General features: G+C 36.2%; 1 protein-coding gene across 4 annotated transcripts in view; it reads left to right on the plus strand.

Annotated features, from left to right (window-relative positions):
- fgf12b (fibroblast growth factor 12b) overlaps nucleotides 1-7,573 on the plus strand; it is a 43,570-nt gene extending 35,997 nt beyond the window's left edge. For all 4 annotated transcript variants that reach the window (XM_065280385.1, XM_065280383.1, XM_065280384.1 and 1 more), the window contains exons 3-5: nucleotides 778-881; nucleotides 4,200-4,398; nucleotides 6,023-7,573. In XM_065280385.1, the coding sequence (XP_065136457.1) occupies nucleotides 778-881; nucleotides 4,200-4,398; nucleotides 6,023-6,153 (434 nt within the window). In that variant the 3' untranslated portion in view covers nucleotides 6,154-7,573. The remainder of the gene's footprint in view (nucleotides 1-777; nucleotides 882-4,199; nucleotides 4,399-6,022) is intronic.
- The last annotated feature ends 3,255 nt before the right edge of the window (nucleotides 7,574-10,828 follow it).

Here is a 10,828-nt window from a genome sequence, read left to right on the forward strand (position 1 = left end):
CTGGTTTTTATCTGAAAGAAAAAGTGACAATAAATGAAGGTGGATGAAGGTGGTTTATCCAAATGCTGATTGATATCTATGCCATATCTGACGATCTGAAACATTAAAGTGTGACAGATGCAAAGAAAAGAATCAGGAAGGAGGACAACCATTTTTCACACCACTGTCCTTACAGTACACACATTTGATGACTTTTATTGTCTTATAAATTTTCTGCGAATCCCACACGAGTACACTCATCTCTCATTCTCTTTTTGTTTGATCTCGCCTCCTCCGTCTCTCTTTATTTCTCCTTCTATCTTGCTGCACTCCTCCGTATTTTTTTCAAACAAATGCAATGTTTAAAGGCTTAATTTTACTGTATATACAAAGTATAACTTCTGCTTTTGCGAGTGAAATGTTATAGGGGACATTTCACAAGATGTAAAATAAATCTTTGGTGTCCTCAGAGTACTGTACATATGTGAAGCTTTAGCTTGATAGAAGCACTGGGGACCCAATTATAGCACTTAAACATGATTGAAGTCAGATTTTCAGGATATGTTCCCTATAATGGAAATGTTTCATTTTAAATGTTCCTTTATGTGCAATGAGATGAAATGTGGAAAAAAATAAGATGAGTTTCATCTTAATGTGCTCAGATTTTCCAAAATACAGATATTCAGAATATTTCCCAAGACCTGATCTGAGCTTTGCTATTGTTTATTTTATTTATTGAAAAAATAAATGATGGAGTTGTGAAAGAGTAAGAGAAGTGTTGTTTTCTTTGTGTTTCAGCTCTGTTTAATCTCATCCCGGTGGGTTTACGTGTGGTGGCGATACAGGGTGTGAAGGCCGGACTTTATGTGGCGATGAATGCTGAAGGTTTCCTTTATTCATCAGTAAGGACAATGTGTTTCCTATGTGTTTGTTTGCGTGTGTGTGCTTTATGCCGATGTATCTGTGAATGTGTGTTTTATTTATCTGACATTTCTTTGTGATTAAATGATAGATTTTGTTTTGTTTCTTTTCTCTGTAGCGTTTGTCAGGGTATGTACTATTACGCAATTTTGATGTAGTGTGTTTGTTTGTGTGTGTGTGTGATTTGGAAAGCAGGACAAACTTTGTGTTATGATGTTGTGTGTTTTTACAGAGTGCAGTGTGTGATATTCTGTGTAAGTGTGGAATGGTTAAAAGTGTTGTGTTACTGTAGTGTGGTGTATAATTGTGTGTTTAGTGTTTTCACAGTACCAAAATACCAATACTAGAAATATTTGGTTCTCTGTAACAATTTTGGTACTTTTATACATTTCAATGTTGAATTTTTAAAGGCTTTATAAAGCGACTGTAGTTATCCACCCTTATGAAAATTAACCATGGTTTTACTACAGTAACCATTGTTTAACTGGTATTTGTAGTAAAACCATTGGAACCACTAATTTACCACTATCTCACTATAGTAACCATAGTTTAACCCATAGACTGTAAAAAATATGGACGTAGTGTCCGTGAAGTCATCCGTAGGTTTGTGAAAATCATTTTTAAGGCCAATTGTTGGAAGAGCCTGCCGTCGCCATCTTGGCAGCGGGTCACTCAGAGATAACCGAAAATGGGTAAAGAGGCGGGACGTAGGTGGACCTGAGGTTGCTGGTTGCTGAAACCACGCCCACCTAGCTTGACTGTAGTGACAGCAGCAGCAGGGGTGCGTTCCACTCCAGTTTTAGGCACGCACTCGCTAACTTCCCTAAACACTTCCCCTCGGGGGAATCCCTGTCGCCATTTTGAAGTGCGTTCCACTTTGTCAAGTGGACGAGGGAAGTTTGTATGGACAGAGTCTACTTCATATGTACACTTCAGGCAGCTCCATATCCCACAATGCATCACGATTGTGACGTCACTTCAGAAACTCGCGCTTTGCACATGGAGGGGGCGGTCTCCACTTTCCATGTGATCAAGGGCTTACGGCGATCCATTTGAACCTACTTCAAGTGTTTCAGCAGTAGTGGGCACTCGTACAATGTAAGCAATGACGTACATCCGAGTGAACGAGACTGAGGGAAGTTAGCGAGGGAAGGTCATAAAAAAACGAACTGGAACGCAGGGCCGTTCACCCGCCACTCAAGTGGCCACGCCCTTAATTATGCAGAACTTTAAAGCTTTAAAGCTAATTTAATTGGATGAGTTACAAAAAATTCACCCCCTCACAGTTGTCATGAAGGGCAAAGTTAGCTTTATAGATCTAGAAAGACTATACCAGGCTGTTAATATATTATTTTCTGCTGTAAAGTTGGGAATTTTATCATGGGAGTCTAAGGGAATTGACTCATTTTGGAGCCAGCCTGCGGCCAGTCGATGAAGTGCAGTTTAAATCACTTCTGTATTGGCTTCAAAATAAAGATCGGAAGGTTGCCCCTTGGTTTAACTACAATATTTGTAGTAAAGCTATGGTAATATAAAATAGTATTTAATCATAATATTATTTATTTACTATAATAAAGCCAAGAAATTGATTTTCTTAAGGGCAGTCAATAATAGTTTTTCTGTTACTATTTAACATTATATTATTTAATATTATTTAGTAATTGAATATTACATATAAGAATTAATATTTTCAGAGTAATATTTGCAGATGATTTAACTGAATGTGAATATAATAGTGTGTTGGTTTGTTCAGATTAGAAGAGCATAAACGAAAATAAGCCAAAATCTTTTTGTAAAGCGTCTTCAGGAGTCTTCAAGTTTTATTTCTGTTAGAGAGAATCAGATTCACTTTATTGTCACTTCACTGAAAGAAGACAATATTTCTGTAGGACCATGCTACACAAGACAACACACTCCTGTACATAATTTAAATAAACCTTAATTAAATTAAACCTTATATACTAAAAGATATAAATGTTGATTAAGAACTAAAAGTTATACACAAAACTACATAAAGTGCATGTGTGCAAACATCAGAAACACTCAGCAGAACAAAGCACAATAGTGGAAGATGTAATAAATGTGTGGTTTAATTTTTTTATTTAGCGTGTGTGTGTGTAAACAGGTGTGTAGAAGTTGAGTTTTCTTGTGCATTAGGTGAACTTTAACCTCATGATGACTGTGGAGAGAGAGCGAGAGAGAGAGAGAGAGAGAGAGAGAGAGATAGAGAGATAGAAAGAGTACCTGTACTTGTGTCTACATTTATTATTCATAGACTTCTATTAAGAATTCAGGCAATGAACTATACTGATTCATACTGACAGAATGCAGTGTTACACAAACACATACACACACACAAACAAACAAACAAACACACAGTGGGTCGACTCAACACATAGCAGCTCTAAGGATTGATTCTGAAAGTAAAATCTCCATAGCAAAACATACAAACACATAAAGATAAAATGCATACAATGAATGCACATTGAGCCACTTTACATAAAGCATCATCCAAATGCATAAATTACAGAGACTTGAGTTTTGTTGAAGAGTAACTAACTAGCTTGACCGTTAATAAAATAACCAACATGACAAAATGACATTATTCATTGATGTATTTTAGTAGTATTTTACTTTGACCTCTATAGTCACAGCTTAAAGAAGTGATGAAATAATGATCAGTCTTTACTGAATGAATCTCTCATGAATAGTCATGGTTTGGTTTTAAATGTCGATAAAGAAAATAAATTACGGTAAGGTGACATCTGTACTCTAGCAGTTGGTAAGTTTCAGTCCGTGAGGAAAGTTTGATCTTAGATGTAAACCGATTTTATAGAAGTCTATATTAATGTATGAGTTACGTACATTTATGTGTTTGTGTGTGTGTGTGAAGTGTTCAGATGTGGATGTAGGTCTATTTTTGATGTGAGAAAGTGTTAATTGAGTTTTAATGTGATAATGAACTTCTGCAAAAGTGTGACTGTGTTTGCATTTGTTTAAGTGCATAGGTAAAAAATTCAAAGACAGCTTTAAGCTATTTAAGTGTCTACTCTATAAATAAATAATGAGCTGTATTTATGTTGGACTGGTGTTGTTTGTGTATGTTTGTTTGTGTTAACCTGAGGTGGTTTCTGCTCTGGTTGACAGTCAGGCTCCACCCTCAGCACCTGTGCATCCTAAAGACCTTTAACTGGGCCAAAGACTCTTTAAAGACACAAACATACCTGAAAGTTGTTTTGTTTTACTGAAGCAGATATTCATGACACGATTTCTCTCTGTGTCTCTGTGTGTATTTGCAGGAGATATTCACACCGGAGTGTAAGTTTAAGGAGAGCGTGTTTGAGAATTATTATGTGATCTACTCGTCTACAATTTACAGACAGCATGAGAGCGGACGCGCCTGGTTCCTCGGGCTCACCAAAGATGGCATCATTATGAAGGGAAACCGCGTCAAGAAAACTAAAGCTTGTTCACACTTTGTGCCCAGACCTATTGAAGGTAACAATACGCACACACATAGATTTTAGCGGCATCTAGTGGTGAGATTGTCAATTACAACTCTCGCATCAGTCCATAGTAAAGGTTTTACTCGGGTACAAGAAATGTACCTGATTTGAAATGAACCGAATCACTTTGTACACAAACCTGAGGTGTATAAATAACCGAGACGAACACAAGAAAATTATACCAGAGTCCGACCCAGTGGCAATTTTTTGAACCTGACTGGACCCAAATGTAAACGGCACAGACGTGTGTGCAGTCTGCAGCCTCACATGCACCAATCAAACAGAAAGAAACCCCGTTGGCCTCGAAACCAATTTGGCCCGCTGCTCCATTTAAGTTTATTTGTTGTCTGATGATGACACCAAGTGAACCGCTAAAATGTGCATTAAAAATTGATTGACAGGTCTGTCTCAACAAAAATTTACGCAAGCACTCTTCGTAAACAGGTGCACACACGCAATATAGTTCGGGACTTCTCAGGTCTGTTCGACAAAAACATTCATTTTAAAGGTGGGGTGCATGATCTTTGATGGTGCGTTCACACGAGAGACGGTTGAGGGGTCAAGCGCGAGTGATTTCAATGTTAAGTCAATGTGAAGACACGTTAACCCGTGTCTGGAGGTCTCGCTGCGCAAATGAAGCGTTTAACGCGACACGGTGAACTTTGGAGGAAAAACGCGCCGCGTTAACCAATCAGGAGCTTGCTCTAGTAGTGACATGATAACAGGAAGCAAGCGGAGTCGCAGAAGCCCCTCGCATGACGTGAATATCTCGATGATTAGAATTTCACGTGCGAATGAACCAAGTAAACTCAAAATGTTCAAGCGTTCAACTAGATGCGGTAAACGCAAATTTGACGCCTCAAACGCAGCTGGTGTGAACCCACAGTGAAACCCAATGTTGATATTTGAAATCACCTTAACAAACACGCCCCTACCCCAATAGAATCTGGACCTTCTTTTGATAGACCCGCCCCAAACATACACAACGCAGGCAATGTTGTCAGTTAGTAGACACCCCCCTTACTGCTGATTGGCTACAAGTGTGTTTTGGTTTCCGGCCCGACTCCCTTTTCCAAAGTGTTGTTCAAAAATCGTGCACCCCGCCTTTAAATGACCTGAGACCCGATGCTGCTAAAATAATACCCAACCTGTGTCCAAGGTAAACGTGAAACTTTTGTAACACAACACAAATGTAACACAACACAACATTCATAACTAAGAGAAAAATGATCAGTCATCTGTCAATGTTTTTTTTTACGAACAACACAAGGAACAGAAAGAATTATTGGCTGATGCTATTAAAAAAGCCAAATATTGATTTAATATATTGTAGCAAAGTACTTTTACAGTTAACAAATATAAAATAAATGGTTATTATTACAAAATACACATATATTATTACTACAAACTGTGCAAATAATCAAACTGTTATCTTCATAGTGTTTGTAAACAAGCATGCATATCATTTTTTTTCATTAGATGTTCATATTAGCAGTGCTAACTGTAAAGATAAAATAATTGTGTACATGCATTTAAATATGCATATGTGTGCATTAATGCATGACTAGTTTGAAAAGCACTGAGATGTTTTTCTGTGTGTCATTGTTATCTCACAGTGTGTATGTACAAAGAGCCCTCGCTGCACGAACTCGACGAGAAACAACGATCCAGGAAAAACTCAGGGACTCCCACTATGGGCACCAGAAAAGAGCTCAACCAGGACTCGACCGACCATGAAGGATCATAGCCACATGTACACAAACACACACACCTGTAAATGTAAACACACACTCTTACACAAAACCCTGGTGAGACCCGGAGCTGAATGCGTTCTTACACCCGACAAACAACAGCATCTACAAACATCAAACCAAACTAAATAAAGTCGTGTGAAACAAACAAAACAAAAAAAAAGATTAAGAGAAAACCTAATCTGATTTCTTGCCTGTGATGATATTTTAGTAATATTTGAAAATCAGGACATGATTTTACATTTTATGCAAAGTCTGTGTAGGAGTCGCGCTGTCGTGGGGGCGCTTGAGAGTTTTTCTGTTGGGTGTCTGAGCTTTAAATCATGTTTGATCTTCACACTTTCATTTACTAAAGCACTTTCACGCACTGCTATACATCACTGAATACGGAATGTCCTCATTGATTGTGTCCTCCAATCATTGCTCTGGGTGGGGTCTTTGAATTCTCCTCTCTGATTGGTGGAATGCTGATGGTATTGAAAAAATCCACCGTTTTGCTTCATTTCACTGTGTACGGTGTGCTAAAGGGGTCATATTCTGCATTTTTGTAGCATTGTAATTATTTGTTTACGCCTGACGATCACTTACACACAGGTTTACTACACTAAATAATAATTTTTAGTTTTTTACAAAATGTTTTTGTGATGTTCAGAATTAAAACCTGGTTTTGCTGCCATACCTTTAAGACGTCTACAGTACATTATTGGTTGAACAGACTGAACAGGTGTGTAAATATGTAGGCATGGCCGGCCATATGTAAATGAGCATTAGCATATAATCATGAACATTTATGAACAAGCCATTTTGTAGATTTGATTAATGGCATTGAGTATATCTACACACATGAAACTCTTTTATATGATATGACCCCTTTAACATGTGACGTCTTAAAGAGGAAATGTCTATAAAAGCCCTGATCAGATAGGAAGTGATGATGCTCGTTGATCTGAGAGATTTAGGTGTTTTATCCTGCCAATAGCACAGACTGCCCTCAAACTAATAAACCGGATGACCACCTTTAATATGGAGAAACTATAACTGCCCGGCAACATAAATACTTTTATTTATTACTCCTCAGACTGTGTTCAGAAATAAATACTAGCATACTACACACTACATACTGCCTTCTGTTTAAAAAATGGTGTCTTATAGTAAACTGCATTGTTGTTACGCGTCTTCACTATATGTTGCATGTTTAAATCAGCAAGTGGCTTCCAGTTTTTAACTAAGAAATAAGTGCATTTATAAATCAACTTTAAAACAAAGTGTGAAGAAGATTTGTAAAAAAAATAATAATTGAAAATATGAAAAAGTTAATAATACTTGTGGCTCTTTTACTGCATGAAAAATAGTTCAGGTATCATCCAGGTATTCCCTACATACAGAAAAAATGCATAGTGTGCACAGTATAAATAATACTTAAAAAATAGTAGTATGTAAGTATGCTATTCTGAACACAGCCACACTATTGATCGAGCATGTGATCATTGGTCCCGGTTCATTTCCCTTTAAATGTGATCTACCTGTTTATTGGTCAGATCCATCAAAATAAAGCCCAATCGGCTGTCTTTAGACACTGACGGTGGGTTTATGAGAAGTCTTCCATTAGTGGAGCTGCACCAGCATCAACGTGAGGGGTCAAAGGTCAGGGTTTCAATGTGAGCAAAATCATCTGGGGTCAGTAACCGTACTAATGAAGATGTCTGCCTGTGTTTCATATAAGATGATTTATTGATTGATTATTGTCATGCTGAAATGATCTTTTGCTGATGTTTGCACCTTAATTCTGAACACATTCATATTCATGATGTAAAGAGTTCTGAATAAAGCATTAAACCTGCCACAGGAGGAAATGACATTTAAAAATAAAATAAAAATGATAAAACTCTGGACTGGTTTCAGTTTTGCTCCCAGCCCACACACAGGGTATCATAAATCATAGACATTATGAGTGTTGATAACTAAGTTTAAATATTAGCTTGCTCAGCAGTGTGACTGTGTACATACACAAAATCTCTTTTGTCTGTGTTTGTTCATATTTTTGGGAGTCCAAAATCTGTTCAAAGACACAAGCGATCAGTTTGATCTGATGTTTTCTCCAGATAAATTTAGTATTGTTTTTTTAAAGATATTTTTAGTTCTTGTGAGTTCTTGTGAACATGTAAGCTGTACTTCAAAGGTGACTGACTTTGACCTGAATGATTCGTAATTAGAAAGATTTATGATTATAATTTATGATTATACAATCAGAGAACAACAGACTCATAAAAAGACACCAATGGGTTTAAATTCCAGCCTTGATGGGCTGAAAGAGAAAAATATACTTTCACATTAAATAAGGAATAATTCAAAGGACCAGAGTCAATTATTCCTTATACCACGGTTACCACAAACATTGCTCTGGTGCCTATTTTTTAAACATTTCACAGGTTAGGTGTGCGGTTATCAGAAATTAATGCCACAGATCATTTCTCAGCCAATCGGAATACAGCATTCAACAGACCCGTGGTATAACATGAAAATAATGCCTGTATGTTAAACCTCAGAGCTGCTGAGATATATTATGAGTATGAGAAAAATGACTACTGTTTCGTAATTACTACTGGGCATTCTTAAAAAAAGGTCCATTGAGGAACTTTTATGCTCTTTTAGGTACAAATGTGTACCTTTTGAAAGTGTAATATATATATATGTATATATATATATATATATATATATATATATATATATACACATGTTAACAAGGAACACAGCTGACCATAGTAATCTTCCTATATTAGTGGATTTTATTTTAGTACATAAAAATACTACCTACACATATTAGTGTGCTATAAATCAATGCATTTATTGATTATTAATTAAGAAATTTTTATAGCTTTCAGGAACTAACTGAAGTCTCCATGAATCACGTGATGCCCTTTTGGACTTTTGCTTTTATATACCTTATATTACTGTTGGACATGTTATTGCTCCTTTTCTTTATCTGTCAGCATTTACTTGAACAAACGGGACAAACACACTTCTTCAAAACAGAAATCTTAAGTATCAAAGTGTATAATATTTAAAGTTGGTTAAGTAAACTTATGTTCACTTTGTCTGGAGTATCATTTTGACTGAGGTAAGTGTTTTGCGTCATATAAACGCTAATTGCTATTTTAATTGATGTATATTTCTGTTAAAATAATATTTAATTTTATTTATACTAGGGCTGTCAAAATTAACGTGTTATAACAACGCATTAACGTAAATACATTTTAATTTATTAATTGCGATTAGCAATGCCCAATTTCAGTTTGACCCTTACCTTGCTGCTGGATCAACTGATGCGTAGCCTTGCAGTAAATAATCAAATATCTAGAATTATCTTATTTGTACGTTTTCTGAGAGGTGTACAGTCCTAAATGATTAATACAAAATATGCATTTCCATCACTTGCGCGTCTGACATTTAGTTTCAGTTTTAAAACATACTGGAAAAAAATAAAGTGCAGGACTTGGTTGATGTTAAAGGAGTTATTAAGAAAGATAGTTTGGGACTTAATTGATGTTAAAGGAGTTGTTAAAGGCGAAGTGCACAACGTTTGAAAAACCCTTTGGAAAAGGGAGTCGAGCCGACTACCAAAACACACTTGTAGCCAATCAGCAGTAAGGGGCGTGTCTACTAACCGACATCGTTATGCCTGGGTTGTGGATGTGTGGGGCGGGTCTATCAAAAGAAAGTCCAGACTCTATTGGGGTAGGGGCGTTTAAAGTTGATTTCAAATGTCAACATTGGCTTTCAAACATTGTGCACTCCTCCTTTAATACATTTTGACAGATCTGCGTTTCACAGAAAAATAACAACACCTTGGAACATTTCTTAACCAATCAGAATACATTCAACAGCGGGTGGTATAAATACAAGTAAAGTATTTGAAGCATAACTAAATGGATTTTGTCCTAAGCAGCACAGAGACTAACAGGTTCAGATTTTGTGCTGATTTACGGTTACATTTTTTTAAGAAAGGGATAATGTAGATAAACGTTAGGCAGCAAGTTGTTTCGCGATAACAACCTGCTGACTGTATTATCCCGCTTATAACTATTTACCTCATAAGTAAGGTGAGGAACAATAATTATTGATCTGAAATATTTTATTTGTTAAAAACGAATGCAGACCTTCCGTAAGGAAAACATGTTTACTTTCGGTTTTAAGTGATAAGACAAGATCGTTCAAATGTTACAAACCCACTTAGGTTTATACAATCAGAGCTGGGTAGTAACGGATTACATGTAGTCTGGTTACGTAATCAGATTCCACAAATAGCTTTTTTTGTTTTTATTTACTTAAAATTAAGTTAATATGTTTTAAATTCATAAAGAGTGATTTGACACTACAAAGTAAAACAGTGTTAGTATTGTGAAGTATTAACTGTCCATACATTGCACTTTAAAAATGAGTTTTTAAGGCTCTTGTTGGTGAAATAGAACTGGATATATTTCCCCCTCTTTATATATTTGAAATCAAATAAGATGTCAAAGTATTCTAAATGTAATCCAAAAGTAGTCAGATTACGTTACCAACAATGTGTAATCTAAGCGATCATATTAGTGACTACAAATTTTGTCATGTAATTTGTAATCAGTAACGGATTACAATTCATAAGTAATCTACCCAGCTCTGTATACAATG

Source organism: Paramisgurnus dabryanus, chromosome 8 (assembly GCF_030506205.2).
Source record: "Paramisgurnus dabryanus chromosome 8, PD_genome_1.1, whole genome shotgun sequence".
NCBI classification, from domain to species: domain Eukaryota; kingdom Metazoa; phylum Chordata; class Actinopteri; order Cypriniformes; family Cobitidae; genus Paramisgurnus; species Paramisgurnus dabryanus.